Source organism: Cygnus olor, chromosome Z, assembly GCF_009769625.2.
Source record: "Cygnus olor isolate bCygOlo1 chromosome Z, bCygOlo1.pri.v2, whole genome shotgun sequence".
NCBI lineage: Eukaryota > Metazoa > Chordata > Aves > Anseriformes > Anatidae > Cygnus > Cygnus olor.
Window position 1 is genome coordinate 25,463,421 of NC_049198.1, and position 21,294 is coordinate 25,484,714.

The 21,294-nt window shown below is 36.3% G+C and overlaps 1 protein-coding gene across 2 annotated transcripts in view; it reads right to left on the reverse strand.

Annotated features, from left to right (window-relative positions):
• SV2C (synaptic vesicle glycoprotein 2C) overlaps positions 1 to 21,294 on the reverse strand; it is a 109,253-nt gene that overhangs the window by 15,122 nt on the left and 72,837 nt on the right. For both annotated transcript variants that reach the window (XM_040541531.1, XM_040541532.1), the window contains exons 5-9: positions 10,095 to 10,228; positions 9,801 to 9,890; positions 4,717 to 4,827; positions 3,019 to 3,107; positions 2,035 to 2,199 (exon numbers count right to left, since the gene is read on the reverse strand). In XM_040541531.1, coding sequence (XP_040397465.1) covers positions 2,035 to 2,199; positions 3,019 to 3,107; positions 4,717 to 4,827; positions 9,801 to 9,890; positions 10,095 to 10,228 — 589 coding nt within the window. The remainder of the gene's footprint in view (positions 1 to 2,034; positions 2,200 to 3,018; positions 3,108 to 4,716; positions 4,828 to 9,800; positions 9,891 to 10,094; positions 10,229 to 21,294) is intronic.

A 21,294-nucleotide genomic window follows, 5' to 3' on the forward strand; every position in this document is an offset into this window, starting at 1 on the left:
GCTATTAAAATGGCAAAGCCTTCCAAACACAGATCGGCTCTACTCTAATCAAACCTGGTGTGTTTAGCTGTTTATTTTTCTTATACAAGACTTTTAGTAGGAATAGCAACACACAAAAATATGCTACATTTCAAATAGTAGAAATCCTCTCAGCAATACAGTTGTTAGAATCACATCTGTATGAGAAAGTAGAGCAAATGTTAATTATAATTATCATAAGAAAAGAATTACTAGCTAATGAATTCTTTTTCTGTATTGGCCAAAAAAAAATGGTGTTCTCAGCCCATTAGTTTTAGTTACTGTATCATTTCTCATTTGTGACAGTCTCTGATTAAAATCAGGCTAGTGTTCAGTGTCAACTCATTATAATTTTTCATATAATACTTTCCATTTTAAAAAGTAGTTCAATTTCAGAGGAGAGCAAAGAACATTTAGCAATTGGATTAGTCAGTTCTAATAGAAAAGGCAGACTATATGTACTAAATTATCCTGATGCACTTTTCACCTTTGGACAGGAAATATGCTGTGACTAGATTGCAGTGAGTTGAATTCAAACCCAACAGAAATGTAATGAAGCATAAAGTGAAGTATTCATGTATCTTCCAGTTAAGAAAAAACGTGAGGGAAACAATGAAACTAGGGGTGAGTGAAGTATTGAAAGATTTGTCAAAGAAGAATATCAAAAGAGTTGATATTACTGCAGAAAGTGTTTTGTGAATCTCAAATAACTCCTACAGGCCTATTGAATTTGCATATTTCAAAGTATTTTAGAGTATATTAGTGTTAGACTTAGTATTTTACAGTAATTTTCAGTTCACTTTGATAAAATCTTGGTTGACAGAATGCAAAACATCTAAAACTTATTGACAGTAGGTGGTTCTTTGCTTTTAGGAGAACATCTGTCTCCTGGAAAGAAATCCACCTGGGAAGCAATAGCTAGTTTAAAAATGACAAAACTGCTCATTTTTTTGTCAATCCATAAACTGTGGCAAAGCTCAAGTTCATAGAATCATAGAGGTATTAAGGTTGGAAAAGACCTCCAAGATCATCTGGTCCAACTGTCCCCCAACCACCAGTATTACCCACTAAAACATGTCGCCAAGTACCAAATCCAACCTTTTCTTAAACACATCCAGGGACAGTGACTCTACCACCTCCCTGGGCAACCCATTCCAATGCCTAACCAATGTTCTTATACATATATATATACAAGAGACCTGTATTACCAAAATCATTGATTTTATTCACTTAGATATATGTATTCCTATGGAAACAATAATAATTTATCACAAAGTTATTCAGGAGACAATTCAGATGGTTGTTCTCAATATCTCTTAAGAGAAACCAGACACCCAAAGCAGGTGTGCTTAGTTTTTCCCTAAATTATCTATTTATCTGTAAAATTCTAGCTAGGGACTTAATACATGTGCATTCAGTTAAAAAACATGATTGACATTGCCAAGGTGTTGGTTTTTTTTTTAGAGCTCTTTGTGCTTTTTGTTGACTTACAGTAGCATTTAACTTTTATATTTCTGTGATCCTGTCCTTTCAATGTCTCAAATTTTTATTGAAGTGTCTTAAATCAATACAAGAAAAAAAAAAAAAAAGACCACATAGATGAAAGTCCATCTTTCCTCAAGCCCCTGCAATGTTATGGCACACACTGGGTCTGAAAATATTTGTATCCCACTGTGGAAGGAAGGGTCATTATTTTGGACTTTTGGATCTTGTTTCAGGAGGGAAGTAGTGTTTGCATGAGGAATCTAGCACTGAGGCCACCAGGGCATGTACAAGTCCACTTCTCCAGGGCACTATTCAACATTGAGTCATGACAAATTGAGGATAGAAACAAATTGCCATGGGGGGAGGGGGGGGGGGGGGCAGGGAAAGGCAAAAAACCAAAACCAAAAAAACTAACAAAACAACACCTATCTATTAATAGTTAATAGGGGAAAATATCAGATCATTAGGACTTGCTTGAATACATGCATTTATTTATTCCAGCCCCATCAGGATATTAGTACATCTCTAAACCTGTCGTTGATGTATTCTCCATTGCTGTGAATTTGATTTTCCAGTGTGAAGTTGAAGACGAAATGTGAAACCTCCTCATTGCGGAAATGTTTCACTCGGGACGCATAATCATCTGACTGCAGATGCTTAATGACGTCAGGAAACCAGACAGATAAGCCGTAGTAGCTGTGAAAAACAGAAAATGCACAGTCACATCATGGGTCTTGTCTCAGCAAGGCCATAGCAGTACCGGTCTCCAGCTTCCCACAGCCTTGCCCTGCCAAGCCATGGGCTTGATGTCTAGGCCTGTCCCTGTCCCTGTCCCCGTCCCCGTCCCCGTCCCCGTCCCTGTCCCTGTCCCTGTCCCTGTCCCACATTGCCATCCCTGTCTCAAAGGGTGGTGCCCCCATTTGCCCTGCTCCTGGCTGGGGTGCTGGGACAGGCCTAGCTGCCAGGCCCTGCCCTGAGGGACACAAGGAAGACCTGTGGCACCCAGACATGAAGAATGGAGCTCTTCCTAGATGGCAGACTGTGGGAGCTGCAAAGAAGAAATCTTTTCTAGTCCCTGCTTTAAACTTTGCCTTTAGATGCAAACAGGTAGACTAACACCTTCTAAACAGAGTATAAATGAAGTCTAATTTGAAGACTTCCAGAATATGAGCTTCTGTTCAAGTCAAGGCAGATAGAGCACCAAGTTCATATTTTTAACATGGTGAGGCAAGAAACAGTTCCTCTGTATTTCCCAGTTGCTGGTGTAAAAATACTAGAAGACACCAACACCAGAAGATGCTGGTATTCTGAACCAGTTATTCTCTGAGTCACGCTTGTAGCCAAGAATAGAATAAATGATAAATACTTATTTTTTTTTTTTTTTTTTTACGGAAATGTACTGAATAAAACTTTTCCAAAGAGAAATGGTAATCATAGTGAAAGAGATTTGCATGCAGATGATTCTTCTCTCTGTCAAGTCCATCAAAAATGGTTTAGGATCTCAAGAAATCTTACCCAAAAGACAGGGTGAACCACACAGCTGTAAGTTTGATGGTATTATCCTTCACTGGGTAGTTGAAACATCTCATGAAAGTCAACCAAATCTGAAAATTATTAGGAAATAAATTTATTTCATTAAGTTTTGTCAAATGATACAAGGTTTTTGATTCTGATTTGCTTGCTTCTTTAGGGAATCAGAGAGAGAGAGCAGGCCATCTCCTTGATATAAACCTACTAGCTGTATTTTTTATACAAGTCTGTTAACCTTTGACTATAACCAGCTTGTGCACATTCTCTGCCTTTCTGGTTTCTTTTCACTGTGTCCATTAATTCATATGTACTCTGACTACATAAAAATTTCATCTTCTCTAGGCAACATCATTTCACTCTCTCAGATAAACCAGATGAAGACTTTCCCGGAAGTGTTTCCTTCTCACTTCCCAGTATCACATAGCCTTAAGTTTAGATGGATCTTATTCCACAATTCAACAGGGAGTTGTGTAGTATGAGCCATCATAACCTATAACGGGTAGAAATTGGTAGTTTATGAGGAAAAGCTGGGACTACCCTCAGGTCAGAGATGCTACAACAGAGCTGACTGAGAATGGTATCTCCCCACCCTCACCCCTTTCCCACGCATTGAAGACAAGAGACCATATGTCCTAGGAGATTTTAGCATACATCATGCAACAGGGAAGACTCTGGCCCAGGGGCTAGTCCAGTGTAATAACAAGGATGTGAAACAAACAAGCTGTGGTTCCTTTAAAGCTGCCATAGTAACAAAGCCAAAACTTAACATTTCCATACTCAGCTTCTCCATTTTTGAACAAATAAGTTTGAAAATAGACACTTTCATTTTTGTTTTGTCTTTCAGAATGAAGAGAGCATTTTCCAAGAAAATCAATTTTGGTTGGAAATACATGGCAGAATTTATTTTACAACACAGTTTTATTTGTTGTTTTTGTTTGTCTGTTTGTTTTTGATGTAGCTCTGGGTAGCCTTTAGATTCCAGATTTTTAACAGCTGTGAAAACCTTCTTTTGACATGTTTAGTGTTGGTGAGGTTTTTTGTTTGTTTGTTTTTCATTATGAACAAGATTTAGCTCAATTTTCATTGAACAGCTTGAAGGTACTGCATAATTTTTGATTTTACAAAAAAAGTTAAAAAAAAGATGTGGAGCAAAGTCCCAATGAACTTGTCTTAATCCCTTTGAAATATCTCTAAAGTAGTTTTCTGGTAAAACATTTGACATCTAATAAAAAACCATGCAGATTCAATGCCTTGTAAAGGTTTTACTGGCATTCATTTACACATTATTCATTACTTTACCATTTGCAGGTAAGGTGGTCACCTCAGGTTTCTGCTGATAATTTTTAATCTCTGCACGTGTCACCTCTTTACACTGGTAGATATCAATATGTATTCTCACTACAGACTGTATTGTGGTGCTTGGACATATGGCTGTGTAACTGTCAGCCATCACTTTTGTAAATGCCAATGCAACATTTTTCTCCTCAGAAGTTGAAACCAACTGTCTGATTCACCTGCACCTCTTTTGCTCAAAAACTAGAATCTTACACTGGTTCTTGAATCTTCCAGTTGCATAGCCAAAGCAGTATTGCAATTATCGCCATCATGAGCTTAATAAATCCATCCCATTTTTGAATGCTTATTAAAAGAAGGTAGTTGCAGAACAGAGATGTTTTTACTTACACCATATAGCTCTGTGCGAATTCTAACTAAACACCTTCTGTACCAAGTTCCTGTATCGCTCTCTATTTCTATGAGCTCATCTATCTGCTTTGGAGTTTTGATTCTGTTAACCTAGAAATAAAAACAAGACAGCAAATATTTGCATTTTCTTGAAGCATTCAGCTGCATATTATGACATATTAGAAGCTTTTAATAAATACCATAACTAAAAATGAACAGGTATTAAACCTGTGTCTAAATTATGAATGTTTTATATCTCCAAAGGAATATAAACACTTTAATAACAAAGTTCATTGTGGAGGCAACTGTATTGAAAAAGCTCTACTTTCAAACCATGTGGGAAATCCATTTGTTCTGAACAAAACAAGCTGATACTGTCAGGTTTTGCTCGAATGCTGCTGTACTTATCTCTAATGTCACAAAAGATAAAACATTATTTAAAACCTCAGTTAAGCATGTCCAGAGTTTTCTTTCTTTTTTTTTTTTTCTGACTTCCTATCACCTCATTATTGACAGTCTATTGATTAAAAATACAGTAATGACAATAGAAGCATTTGAAATGTCAAGAATTAATAGCTGAATAACATTTTTCTTTTCTTCCTATTTCTTGTAGCAATAGACAGGGAATCTCCTTGTGTTTTGGATGTAGATTTAAACTATCCTTTTTAATGAGGAGAGAAAAAAAATAGGTGAAATCGTCTGGAACTACAACACATTATTGCTGTTATGAACGATCATCTACTTCATCTAAAGTGAAATGAGATAAAAAGGCGTAAAGGAAAAATATGGAAATACCAGTGACGGAGAGTGTGATGTTGTCTACATTGCAAGTTATCACTTGCACGATAGTGTCTGGCAGAACAAGAATGTGCTATATGGTCTTCTTAGCCCCTTCAGGACCTGATAAACATACCACTGTATGGTTTTGGTTTCCTCTCTCAGAATTATAGCAAAAGGCAGTGTATTCATCCACAGTTTATTTTAAAAGATGACACATAGAAAGAGAATGAAAAGGTAATAAGTAAAATGGGGAGTGGGACTGACACATAAAGAAGGAGAGAGCAACAGACTGTGTCTTCAATGTTTGGCTGCTGTTTCTGAAAGTAGCAATAGCTCCTGTTTTTTTCGTAACAAACTGAGCACACCACCATCCACAGATGTATCGGAGTGGACTACACAGAATTAGGTAATAGCAGCATTGATGGCAAAGTTCTAGTTTTCAGCCCACTGCTTTTACAAATATATCCTGTTTAAGGAGGACCAGCAGCCTCATCACATTAACAGAAAAAAATAATAATAAATAATTTTTTTAAAAAAGCCCACTAAATGGTTTTATCTGACTGCCTTCATTGTTTTTTTAATACTAAAACTCACCGTCTTGAGAAAACATATCAAAAGCCTGTAACCTTATCATGCCTCTTCCAACAGCAATAATCCTGTTTGCATCATTCGACTTTATACTTTTCTTAGTTTTTTAATGAAACGTGTTTTGCAAAAGACGGTTGAGATTTGGAGTTGAGTCCTCCAAGATTATTTAAGACCGTGTACTTACAGACAACCTCACATATGCCAGACCTCTGAGCATAAAGGACATGCTTTTTGAATCATGTTGTATGAGCAAGCACCACTCTTGTTGCCTGAGCTGCAACCTTTTCATTGTCTTGGCCACCTGGCTTGTTTGGAGCTGTGGAGGTTGGGAAATCACACGTGTCCAGGACCACTGCATGTGACTGGGGACAAAAAGCCCATGGCTTTGATAGACCTTTAACATAATAAAGGTCCTATTGAATCAGGACAATGGTCCATCTGGACCATGCAAATTTAGCTGTCAATATATGAAAAAAAAAAAAAAAGTATTTAAATGAAAAGGGAACTTCTGTTTAATTTCTGCTTGATAGTAATGGCTAGTAATATGTGATGTCTAAAATTTTACAAAATCAAGACATGTAAAAGAAAACATTTGCAGAAAAAAAATATTTTTATTACATAGCAATGAAAGAGTGGACAGAATTCTTGTTGTATGGGTATTTTTTTTTTTCTTTTTGAACTTTAAGCTTTACACTAATTGATCAAATGAATGTATATTTTAAGGACACAGAAAGGTAATCAAGCATGTACATAAATGTTCAACATGAGTAGTCCCATAATAGAAGATACTATCATTTTATATTAACTCTGTTGGTGCCACTGCTCTCAGGAGATGTTTTCAGATGTATTAAGAGCCACCACCTCCATGAGTCTGTCACTAGAATACATCCAATTTGGAGTTTCTAACTCTTAAACCAATGATTCATCAATTGTTTCATTTTCTGTTCTATAGATTTGAAGATAAAATCCTCAATAAAATGACTAACAAGAATAAACTTGACTTGGAAAGACAGCTTCTAGGGTAAGATTATATCAATAAAATTAGGAAAATTTATCAAATAAAAGCACACTGAAACTATACTAATAACAGAGAAAAAGTTACATCAGCTGTAGAAGCAGAAAAAATACTATCAAAGTATATCTGTTTGATGTAACTAGTGACACAAAGCAGAGGAAATTATTAACACTTAAATGACAGAATATTACAGGCAGACACCAGCTGAAGCCATAGGGCACAGGAGAGCTAAGTGAGTAAATTACTGGGACAAAAGTTACAATATCCAGTTCTAACTTAAATGAGAAGAGGGGAGGAGAGAGTGTGTCCTAAACAAAATATGCAAAAGTGTTTGTTTTTTTTTTAACACTGTGGGCTTAGGAAGGTAAAGTGTCAGTATTATCTAATGAGGAGATGATGTCTTTTCAGTCATATTACCACAAGCTTACATTAGGGAGCGTAGGGACTTCTATCAATGTGTAACCTTGACATACAATGCACTATTTCTAATCCTTCAGCTCCTCAGTATCACGTTTGCTCAATGTTCATGGCAGAAGCTGGCAAAAATCCCCAAACAGTTTTGTCATGCTTTATTCATGGGTGAAAATTTAACAAAAATAGCTATAAATAAACTACTGAGTTTAACAAGGTTCAGTGCTACCTTTTAACAACCACAGAGACTAAGACTTGTTAGATCACTGTTTTCTTCTTTGTGGCTGCATTTGGATGTGAATATGTCAAGCTGATGTGAGACTACAGTAAATCATTTCTCATATCTGTAATCCTAGCACATTTCTGTCTTCTTCCCAATGCCTATACTAATGTCATAGATGGACAGAAACTATGCTATGGCTAACTGTCCAGTAAATCAATGAAAATCCATGCTGGCAGAAGAAAACCAAAAGGTGACAGGGAGCAGCAATACTTTGGAAAGCAGCTCAGATCAGCATGAGTCAACTGTGAAATTACACCCTAATTGTGCAATATGAGTAAAGGCAAAGCCCTTTACTTATAAACAAAATTAAAATAAATAAATAAATAAAATGAAATCATAGAATCATAGAATGGTTTGGGTTCAAAGGGACCTTAAAGATTATATAATTCCACCCCCCTGCCATGGGCAGGGACACCTCCCACCAGACCAGGTTGCCCAAAGCCCCATCCAACCTGGCCTTGAACACTCCCAGGGATGGGGCATCCACAGCTTCTGTGGGCAACCTGCTCCAGTGACTCAGTGCCCTCTGAGTGAAGAATTTCCTCCTTATATCTATTCTAAAACTACCCTCTTTTAGTTTAAAGTCATTCCCCCTTGTCCTATCCCTACGCTGCCTGACAAGAGTCCCTCCCCAGCTTTCCTGTAGGACCCATTTATGTACTGGAAGGCTGCTCTAAGGTCTCCCTGGTGCCTTCTCTTCTCCAAAGTGATCAACCCCAACTCTCTCAGCCTGTCTTCATAGGAGAGGTGCTCCAGACCCTCATTCTCTTTGTGGTCCTCCTCTGGGCTCATTCTAATACTTCCATGTCCTTCTTGTGCTTGGAACCCCAGAGCTGAATGCAGTACTCCAGGTGGGGTCTCACGAGGGCAAAGGAGAGGGGAAGGATAACCTAAATAATGGTATTATTTTTGTATATTATTAGGGCTACATTACTGGTGTACCAGTAAATGAAGCTCTATGTGCTAACCATCCTTCCTTCAGGCTGAATTTTGTAGTTCTTGAGCTTCTTTGTTAAAATAAATAAATAAATAAATAAATAAATAAACATAGGCAGTAGAAACTACATCTCAAACAATAAGTTGTAGTTCTCAATGGAATAAAAGTATATGGTCAGATATTCCTCAGACTGCCTGCAAATGTGGAACCTATAAGAAGATATTTAATTGAGTTATATATGCATTAGTGCAAAAAAAAAAAAAGTCCAAGGAAGAGGAATAAAATCCCACATATGGTTCTGAGAGGTAACAGAGTTCCAGCATTCCCATGGCACAGCACAAGCTGGAAAGGGAAACTAGATTTCAAAGCAAAAAAATTCCTCCTGTGATTTGGTCCTACTGTATTGCAGAAGAAAAAAATGTGTATATTTCTTATAAATAAGGAAGATGGTACAAAAAAAAAAAAAAAAACACTCAGCTGAACAGAAAATTTCTCTTCCAAATAGAAAAAAATCCATCAGTATAATATGGCTTTAACTTTAGAACTGCAAGTTAACAAAAAGATGCAGTTTAGCTTGCAAGATATTGTGAGAAAATTAAATGTCTGTAAAATTAATATTTCATTTAAATGAAAATAAATTGTTAAAATTATTATTTTAATGATGATTGGATCATTAATTTGTCTTGTATTTTTATGATCATTTCAAAAGCTTTGAAGACAAAACCTTAACTAACTTAGACTTCTACTTGTGTTTACTGTTACTATTAAGGGTGAAGTAAACTTAAAAAATAGAGCTGGAGTCTATTAATTATCTCCATGCAACAGAGAAAATTATCACACTATGGGTTTGTATGCTCAAGAATATGCTGGCGAAAGCTTGATATCTTAAAATCTGCTTAATATATAACAATTTCAGTAGGATTTTAGTTCTTATATTTAAGTATTTATAGTGCAAATGGTTTGTTTTGTCATGCAGAGTAATAATAGTGATCGTTTAAGTGCTCAAGACCTCACCAGTCAGCAATGCAGCTGATGTGCTAAGTGTGCTAAGCTTTGAGAGTAATACTCACTGTGAAGACTTTCTCAGGCTGACCCCGAGCTCGCATGTTTGTGTCATGAATTTGCTTGAGTATCATCCAAGCTTCATCATGTTTTCCAACCTAAAAATTGGATGAAAGTATTTAAACAAAACACATATTCAGACAGTCACTGAACAATCTTAAAACAGATGTAAAGATCTTATACAGATGTCATGATGTATAATATTAAGTAAATAATTAAAATTATTTAGTAATTTTAAATAATTCTAATTTAACACATCCCCCCCCAAAAAAAATTTTTTTTTTCTTTTTTGAAAGTTATACCTCCAACAAAAACCGTGGACTTTCTGGCATAAAGGTGAGGGCTACCACAGAAGAGACACAGGGCAGTGCACAGACGATCACAAATACTCGCCAACTGTGAAACTGATAAGCAGATCCCATGCTGAAACTCCATCCTATGAAAGAAAAAAATCAAGAAATGGTGTATTTCCACAAATATCAGTGATTTCAGAAATAGTCTTATGCTTTGAATTTCAGTCTCTTGCATGTGAGTAGTCATTCTGGAAAATGTCTGTAGTATGCATCATGGGGATGAGAAAGTATTTGTCAAGCTTCTTGGCAAAACCTGTATAAAGGTAGTTACATGAACCAAACATGGACACCACCATCATACCTAACAGTAAACATAGGAAGAAACAGTTTTCTTTGAATACTGGAAGAAGGGAGAATTTAAAAGCTCTTATAAATACTAAGAAGATCTACTTTATGGAATTTTACAACTCTGTGAATGCTGCATCAGTGTGTCTGTTAAATGGAAGACTAAAAAATCCATGAAAGAATCTATTATCTTTCGCGAACACTGACAAAATCAAAATGTAAGTGGCTTCTTCAAGTCTTTCTCTTAGAACCTATTTTAAGTATTAATGAATATTGGGTATTGAATTCTCATATCAAATCATTAGAAATCAACAAGAAAGGAAGAAACAAAAATGTGAGAAAAGCATTCAAGCAACAATGCAGTCAAGTCTACAGCAGTATGCTTTTAGACTGCTAGTAAGAGAAACACTAAAACCAGAAAAAATAGCTCATAATCTTTATGCTATTGGACCTTCTTCAGATGAGCATCCTGTAACACAACACTGATGTACTGGCATATGATTTACATCTGACCTATTTTTTTTATTTTTTATTTTTGTCAAGGTATTTCTGAATTAGTGTTTGCATTCTATTAGTTGTGTTTATGGAGGAGGTCATTGTTTCCTTAAGGTGTATGACCTTAAGGTGACTGGTATTTCAGAGTTTTGAGAGTTGTTTTTATTTGGGTATTCACTGTGCTATTTTATAAAAATGAATATTGTAGGAATAATAATTAGTTATCTATTACATTACAAGATACAACAAGTGGAATTTCAAGGTTTGCAATTCTGTCCTTATTATTAGCTTTTGCTATAAGGAGAAGTACTCTTCATAACAGTGTCTTATAATATAGTACGACATATAAGACATTTGCAGTGCCTAACTTCTATTTTCATCTTGTTCCACAGCACTATACCATTCAACGCTGTTAAATGTAAATTGCCCTCAACCCCCACAGCATAACTGGAAAAAACTTATGTTAAAATGCAGGGTTGGTAGTTCAGCTTTTAAATAAAATACCTGACTGGGTGTTATGTTATGAAATTATAAAATTTTAAGAAAACAAACAAACAAACAAAAAAACTCTTAAGAAAAAGTAAAATATGATTTGGGTAGTTACTTGGCCTTTCAGTCTGGCTTCAATACAGCAAACTATTTCAAGCAACATTTTGAAGGAAAGATCATTAAAAGCAGAGTGGTAGATAATAGTAACAATAGTAATTTAAGTGGTTATCAGAAGAAAATGGAAACCTGGCTAATTAAAATCCTGATGCTGTATTCATGTGAAATAATTTTTTGCTATATGATTTTTCTGGATAAAATACACATGAAATCAAATATTTCTGCATGTCACTAAACAACTGATACAACATAGCACCAAACATCCCATTAAAAATTTCTTCAAATGAGGTATTAATCTGTTAAACACTCAGTGTATTTTGGAATTTAAATATCTCAAGCCATGGATTATAAATATATGTTATAAATAAATAAATAAACACATACATATGCATTCTGCTATTAAAGTACTTATATGTTACAATATGAAAACTCATGATGTGTTTTTGCCCTATATCAACAGCTCTGTGAAACTGAGTTGTAGATTTGGGAACCTCTTTTCTCATCTCATACAAATTTTCTGTATTTCAGAAGTAATGTCAGCTTGCTTTATGGACCCATTTAGCCCTGAGATCTTTATCCCAGGGAGACAGTGGTAAAATTGGCAGCAGTATTGGCAATGATTTTTGAATGACATGTAATTTTTTTATAAGGTTCCAGATAGCTATACTTTCCCCCTCCAAAGTTGCCTTCAACAAAAAGATGTCTACAATTTTAAGCTAAATTTGATGTTGATTCTTATTCCACAATAGAAACATGAATGAAAAATCAGGACTAAAAACAAAACAAAACCAGAAAAGGTGTAAAAGTGCATTAAAAAAGTACTGACTTTCGAAAACTTCCAATCCTATAGAATTTCAATCCTATAGAATTTCATAACTTAAATAGTACAGACATACTTTTTATCTACAGTGGGAAAAGGAAGGAAATAAATTAGGGTATACTTAGGGTGAGATAATGAGGCCATTAGAAAACATACCTGTGTTTTGGGTATTGTGTACACATTGTATCATAATAATTAGAATTATATTCTTCATTATATATTTTAAAGTATAATACAAAACCACCTTATAGAGAATTTTCAAAACTATTTCCTTTTATTTTGGTTAACTTTAAGTCAGACCAATCAGAGAGCAGTTCCACCAGCTAATTTCACCAGAAATGAGATAAAGAAACCAGGATTTCATCTCTTAGAACAAGACAGTCAGCATATTGGCAGCTCTTGTCATTTGAGACTGTCCCAAAAATACACACAGGCACTACTATATTTACACAATCTGCCTTTTATCACTCTGGTTTTGTATGATTTAACTGCTCAAATATTACTTCTGTGTTAAATGATTTTAACCTGGCTTTATACCTGTTGTAAAACAACAACAATATCTTGTGCTCTATAGCCAGAAAAAAATTATGGTAATCATTTATTTTAAAGTGTGATTTATTAATGCAAGTGAACCATACCACCCTTAATTAAAAGCAATGACTGCACTGTTCATCCTGCTGTCATCCTCACAACCTGAAAATATCTTTTTTTACTCCTCAAAATGTCTGAGAGCTTGTTAAGTGAAATGTTCATTATGGTTTCTGTTGCTCTTATTACATCTTTTTACATTGTATTAGCTGCTGCAATTAATCTCACAATTTATTGTGTTTGCTGAATTAATGATAACAGTGATTATCAGAATTACAAGAATTTGTAGAAAAAGCTCCAGCTGTAACACAGCTTTCTTAAGTTTGCTTTCCTATCTATTCCACCACCACATGACAGATCAGCAAAACAAACATATATTTTAAATGCAGAGCAAGTTTAGATTTATTCTTATGTTTACCGTCCCGTTCTCCTAGATTATGAGCTAATCTAGAAAATGCACACATTAGAGCAGTTCTGAATTTAGCTCTTAAAGTGGCTTTCATTCCCACTATTTTTAGGTCTTGAAACCAGATGGAAGTGTGTTCTTGGCTGTAACTCAATTTGCCTCTCCTTTCTCTGATTTATGACACAATAGCAACGATGGAGGAGCTCTACTCAGTACTCAGATGCATTCAGCGCACTGCACAGCAGCCCTTGAGCTCTAAGCCCAGAGCTCAGCTTCACCCTTGCTCCCTGGCTGTGCTATATTCCATAGGTATTAATTTTGAAAACAGTGCCAAGCTCCAATGTTTTATGAATTGCTGAAACACTTGGCCAAATGCATCTTGGGAACAATTCGCTGTAGAGCGACATGAGATCTGCAGTGACTAAATACGAAGCCACTGTAGCAGCCTTCTTTCTGAATATTACCTTCACACTGTACTGATTACTTGAAGAGACCAAGCTAATCACGGACATGGCAATTACTGATTACAGAGCCACAGCAGCATGCAGCAGAGCAAAAGCAAAATGTGCCAAGATGCTACCTATACACAACCACCAATTTATGTGTTAAGTTCAATGTCAACAATATCTTCCTCCCAACAAAGTATTTCCTCTACTCCATCGTAATAATAAGTGAAAAGGATATTACAAATAGATTCTTGCTCCAAATGAAAGAAAGAACAACTCTGTAATAGACTTTCTGAATAAACATAGAAGTAAACCTGTCCAGATTATGCTGAATTTTATCAATATATGTTACCTAAGAAACAGCAGGTATTTTCAAGGCCACATACCATTTACAATGGTTAGGTGATGATGGAGTCCACCTTATGAGAGCAGACTAACGGATATAGTTTGCTTAACTTTTCAAAATGAGACCTGAAAGGGAACTTAGTTCTCTACAGATCAATAAAGTGCAATGTAGGCAATGAAAAAAAAAAGGGGGGGGGGGGGGGGGACTCTGAAGGGCAGATGCTTACATTGTCTGTATAAATACTGACAGGCAAGGAGAAGTTTTCTAAATATGAGAAAAATAAAGTTGTGGAGCATCTTAGCATCTTTCAAATATACTTATATGGGCAAAGAAATCCTAAATTAATATAGGGATTTTATGTCATGGTTAGCTAAAGTCTGATCAGTCATAATACTGATTTTCATTAGTCAGTAGGTAGGAATTAGGGGAATTAGATTGATGGCAATGACAGAAATCATCAAAAGCCAAGTTTGCATAAACTCTTGACTTTTGGTACAGAGGAGGGAAGCAAGAACATCCTTAAAATTAGGGCTGGAGGAGAAACATAGACAAGGAATTTACAGGAATTCATAGTCTACATAGATTCTTCTGCAGAATCCTTTCCATGATTTTATAATATTATTTCTGTTCTAACGCACATTCATTTATCACCTCCCAGTTCTATTGCCTCATTTTTTTATCTTTTAAATTGGAGACTTTTCCAGTAAATATGTGATTGATTTAGCATGCCACTTGGTGGCACTGCTACAGCAGCTAGTACAATAATCAGTTAAAAAATCTTCAAAAATAGTTCTCTTATTAAATATTTGTTGTTGGTTGTTTTGGTTTGGTTTGGTTGCTGTTGTTTGTTTTTGTTTGTTGAGTATTTACAACCTCTAAGCCAAATCAAAATTATAAGGTGAACTAGAATTTTTTGCAGCTGGCAGAACTGAAATGCACTTATATGAAATGTTACTGAACTTACATTTAGTATGTCCTGACATTACTAAGTTTAACTGCGAGTGACATCTAGTATTGAACAAATGTATCTTTGCAGTACTGATTGGAATAATGGTAAAACATCACTGAAACTGAAGAAAGCAAGTTCAGGTAAGTTACACATCTTAGGAATCTCAGCTAGACACTTTTACAAACCTGAGTGAAATATATGGTTTCTAACAAAAACAGAAATAATTCTCTCAGAATTATTCTGTAAGTATATTGATGTGAAATTCCAGCAACACAAGATAGAACTCTTGCCTTTCATTTGATTAGATTATTAACATAACATGGGAAAGGCATATTTTTAGCCTGTATAGATAGGTATTCTTTAAACCCACTGGCTCAGTAAATAATTTTGGCAGAAGAATCCTGGAAGTAAAATAACTGAAGTGTGACAGGCCATGATTGAGTTACCTTGACAGAGATGCATCTAGAAGACTGTTTAATTCTCATCCACATCTGTCTGGCTCTCTTGCCAATGCTATTAGTCCCTGAGAGCCATAAGGATCAACAGTTCAATGAAAGAAGAAAGTAATGTTGTTAAACAAATGTATTTTACAATATATTAAACTTAAACTTGGACTGCTGTCACCTAAGACTGATTAAAAGGAAGAAGGCATTTTCTAAAGACACATTTCCACAGAGGAGGAGACTGTCAAGCACTGACACTCATCAATTCCCTGGGCTAGCATCTGAAAACCTGAGATTATCAGGCCTCCAATATCTTTGGTAACGTTATCTGCCATTTAGACAAGCCCCGGGTCAGCTACAAGCAGTGCTGACCTCACCTAGAAAATCATCTGGTGTCTGATAACAAAAGACACAAGTTCTCTATCCACTGTATGGTACTGTAGGCCTCTATAGAATCACAGAATAGTTTGGGTGAAAAAGACCTTAAAGTTCGTCTAATGCCAACCCCCTGCCATGGGTGTGGACACCTCCCACTAGATCAAGTTGCTCAAAGACCCATCCAGCCTGGTCTTGAACACCTCCAGGGATGGGGCACCCACAGCTTCTCTAGGAAACCTGCTCCAGTGCCTCACGATGGTAAAAAATTTCCTCCTTATATCTACTCTAAACCTACCCTCTTTTAGTTTAAAGTCATTCCTCTTTGTCTTATCCCTACAATCCCTGACAAAGAGTCCCTCCCCAGCTTTTCTGTAGGTCCCCTACATATGTCAGTCTTTCACTTATATATGTGTGTGTGTGCAGAACATAGAGCTATGAATGGACTAATTTTCTGTTTCTCTGCTATGGAAATGCTAGCATACCTGATACAATAAACATTTAAACACTTGAAAAAACAAACACTTTTTAGTCAGAATATCTAACAAGGGGGAATGGGGGGAGGGAAAGGGCGGTGACGGTGGAGGTGGACAATGACACAAAGGAAACACTTCACATGTGGATTGCAATAGTCTGTCTGAAGTCTAAATTTCCTTTGTCCCAGGTGGATCAAGGTGCTGTGACTCACAAGAAAAAATAAAGGCAAGAAATTCATCTCTGAAAAGGGAATTAGTTTTGCCTCTTCTGTACTTAATAGGTGACTGAGAAAAGTAGGAAAACAATAGGATTCCTGTGCACTTTACAGAGATGGACAAATTAACCTTTTCCTCATATAAAGCAGTGCTGAAACAAATAGACTTTAATGATTATCTGTACAAAACAAAAAACTTGTTGAAGAGGGGAAAAAAAATGATCTTGGGTAACTGCATTTTGCAGGGAACATTCTCGATTTAATGGCAGCTGTAAGAGTCAGCTGATAGCAAACCAGCTGACATGAGATGAAGATTTCCGTCCTTCTTACATTATTTATTTTATACAGAAACATACAACTTTGTTTACTCACTTCAGTTAATCTCCAACACTACACTCTCCCTATCATCATCCAATTACATGGCAAATTATTGGCAATCTGTAGAGTTTTATTGTGCTTTTGTATGTTTATTTATATGCTTCAACACTGTCTTACATAAAACAGAAACAGTAACATTTACACAGGTTAAATCCTAACTCAGTGCTGGAAACTCTCAGGAAAACTGAAGAAGCACAAAAACAAGAAGAAAAATATCGGAGCCAAAATCTACTTAGCTTGGTAGAAGAATGTACTGTCCAAATTCAGAAAGAAAGACATGGTTATGGGATGCAGGGCTTTTATCCCATTTGGGATCTACTCAACGGTACTGAAGGAGCTGGCAGAACTGCTCACCAAGCCACTTTCAATAATTTATCAGTATTCCTGGGTAACTGGGGAGCTCTCTAGTGAAGGTGGTGCCCATCTATAAGAAGGGAAGGAAAGAAGATCTGGGGAATTACAAGCCTGTCAGTCTGACAGTCGATGCCAGGAAATGTCATGGAGCAGATAATCTTAAGTGTTATCACATGGCACATACAGGACAACCAGGTGATAAGGCCCAGTCAGAGTGGGTTTCTGAAAGGTAGGTCTTGCCTGACTAACAGAGTCTTCTTCTATGAACAACGTGTCCCACTTATTGGATGAGGAAAAGGCTATGGATGCTGTTTACTGGGACTTTAGCAAGGCATTTGGTGCTGTTTGACACAGCATTCTCCTGGAGAAACTGACTGCTTCCAGCTTGGACAGATGTATGGTTCTCTAGTTAAAGATCTGGATGGATTGCCAGGACCAAAGGAACATTATCAATGGAATTAAATCTCGCTGGTCACAAGTGGTGTTCTCCAAAGCTCAGTATTGGCACTAGTTTTGTTTAACATATTTATCATAGATCTTGATGAGGGAATTGAGTACACCCTCAGTAAGTATGCAGATGACACCAAGTTGCATGGAAATGTTGGCTTACTTGAAGGTAGAAGACTCTGCGGAAGGACTGAATAACCTAGATCAATGGGCAATGTACAGTAGTATGATATTGCACAGGGCATAAATGCCAGGTACTACATTTGGGTCATAACAACCCAAAGGAATGATATATGCTTGGGGAAGACGGGCTGGAAAATTGTCTGGCAGAAAAAGACCTCATAGTGCTGATCAAAAGCCATCTGAACATGAGTCAGCTGTGTGCCCAGGAGGCCAAGAAGGTCAGATAAGGAAATGTACTCGCATTGCACCAGGTGATGTTTAGATTAGATGTTAGGAAGAATTTCTTCATGCAAAGGCATTGGAACAGGCTTCACAGGGAAGTGATGGTGTCACCATCCTCAGAGGTATTTTAAAGACTTGTACACATAAGGACATAGGTTATTGGTGAACTTTGTAGTGTTAGGTGATGGTTGGACTTGATGACCTTCTGGGTCTTTTCCAAATTAAATGACTCTATGATTCTATGATTTTATGGCAAGAGGAAAAAGTATAAACATTAAATTTGCACAAAACACATGGTTTCTTGATACATTTGCACTTCCTTCAAAAGGGGTTTAGGGTTGTTTTATCTGTTTGGCCCCAGAAATTTTATCTGTATCTGTTTGGCCCCAGAAAGGTTCTCAGTTGAAGTGAGATCATCACAAGGAGCTTTTCTAGATAGATAACTTAATTTAAATTCCTCCTCTCATCCCATCCATCAAGACAATACTTCAGGAAAGGGAACAAGGGATACCTCAGCTAAGGAGTGGAGAGAACCTTGAAGTTCCCTTCTTCTGTTTGTTCATCTTTGGTTGCTTAGAGTTTTCTTTTTCCATATTAGAGAGAAATAATGGAAATACACTTTCCAAAGTTGTGCTGCAGTAAATTTCTCCACCTCGCCACCATCATGCAAGACCCAATTTTGCATCTTAACAAGTGTGAATACAAAACACCTTATAGGGCTAAAATGTATTCAATCTCAAAGCATTTCCATACAGAAGTGAAGTGGTTGGACTTTGGTCACCACTAATAGCGTTGGCTCTGTCCTGAGTCATCCTGCCAGACTTCAGATGCTTAAGCGTTCAAGGCCAGGTAGCATGGGGCTTTGAGCAACCTGGTCTAGTGGGAGGTGTCCCTGCCCATGGCAGGGGGGTTGGAACTAGATGATATATAAGGTCCCTTCCAACCCAGCCCACTCAATGATTCTGTTATCAGGAACCAAGTTTGAAAAATTTCTGTAAGTCTTCATTCTGAAAGCAAATATCATTATGGTCCTTGGAAAGAGCAGTATACTCACTGATTACGGTCTGTGGATAGTAAAACTAGGTTTTGAAAATATTCTAGGGGAACCTGTAATTTTCTGCTTAGATCTTAAATCAGATGTTTCTAAAACTTTCAAATCATTAGTAATTCTCTTAAAACATGTTAATTGCATGTTTCTGAAATTTAAAATGAGAAATACTATTTTTCTCTTGAAACCATTAAGTAAGTAAGTATGCATTTTCCAGACTATAATGCGCGTGTACTTCCCTTATGTGCACTCATTTCCCCTATTCAGAGAGAAATGCTTGAAAATACTAGAAATTAATGTAGATTGACACGGGTCAAATTTTGCTCACAGCTCAGATACAAAGCATGAAAAGAGCTGTGATGCATAATCAAAAGGACAAGTGTTGAATTTTCCTATACATTCCTGTAAATTATTGTTTTTGTCAGATTTCTGTATTTAAATTGGCTTTGGAAAATGTCCTTTCAATTAAAGCTTTGATGTAGAGCTACATCTACTTAAAAGTAGAGATAGTAGAGTTCATGTGGTACCCTCTTCAGTCATGTGGAAACCAATGCTTGCTATGACTACTTTAATCTAAGATTCTTCCATACATAGTGTTGGGGTTTGCAATCTTCCCAATGTCCTGTCAGTACTATGGAGTAAAAAAAAATAATAAAGAAAATAAAAGAAAAAAGAAAACAAAAACAAAACAACAACAAAAAAAAAAAAAAAAAAAACAAGAACAAAACAAGGCAAACAAATAAAACACAAAATATAACACTGGGATGCAGTAGATGAGTGGTTTGCAACCTTCATGAATTTTTCAAATGGATGTGCAGAGTCCTATATACAACTATATTTATTTGTCTTAATTTTATGTATTTGTCTTAACTATTTTAACAGGCATAACACCTAGAAGCTATCTATGAACTGCCCATTATTGAAAAGCACAGCTATAGCTATAGCTGATAGCATGTGGAAAGAAAACTAAATCAAAGAATGATCTAAGAATTTTCTTAGCTTAACAACCAGATAAACAGTGAGTATAAAAATTAAAGTACATTTTTCCAATGAGTAAGATCTCATCAATAGTTATGCTGCATTTACCTTATGGTTCAAAGCAGAATGGAGGCTGAATAACTGGAAAGATGATGCTCTAATTAGGCAGATATTAAACAAAACAAAACAAAACAGACAAAACAGAATGGACTGCCAAGGGTTAATATTGTGCTGATACCACCAAAAATCTCATTACAAGCACTGTGGCACATAATTGATCTGGCTGTTTGGCTGACTGAGTCTGTGACCCCAGAGATTTATATACTCACGTACTTCTGTGAAGTCTTTGCTTGAGCGTGGCTCTGTGCAGCTGCTCACTTTACAACCCACTCTGTGTACTTGAGTGTGGCTCTGTGCAGGCACTTTACAACCCGCAAAACAGACAAAGAGGTAAAATCTGCTAGACATGTCTCTGAAACCAGCCTGGGCAACCTCAATATTAAATCTCTCTTGTAGCTGAGAATCTTGTTTGTCTAAGAAGAAAAGGCCATAATCAGGCTTTACAGAGACCACAGATTGAGCAGACTCAACTAATGTTAAAAAGAAAAGGGGGACAGAACATTTAAAAGAAGTTGCTGTCAGAGCTTAAAAATACAGTGTTCATTATACATTCTGAGACCATTCAATCAAATGGCAATAGAAAGTGTTTCAAGTTTTGTTTGTATGACCTCATTTTTGATTTCTTGTTAAGATCCCTCTCTCTAATCCTCAGCACATACTTAGAGTTTTCCACTATTTTATTTTGCTACACCTAATTAATAATTCATAAATGGATTGCATATGGGGTTTTAAACGTCTGTTTGGCCAGTGCTAGTGAGTACTGTAAAATCAAGTCGACAGAAGATATGGTTTTATAAGTTGACAATGTAAAATTGTTAAATGCCCTGTGAAGTCGTCATTATGAACTGAGTTTGAAACTTTCCCCTGTGACAAACATTGTTGCTGAATGGTGACTTTGTGACCAATATGTCCAATGGTGACCAATATGCAAAAAAGTTCTAGTAATCTCTACATGTTTTTGCATAGTGC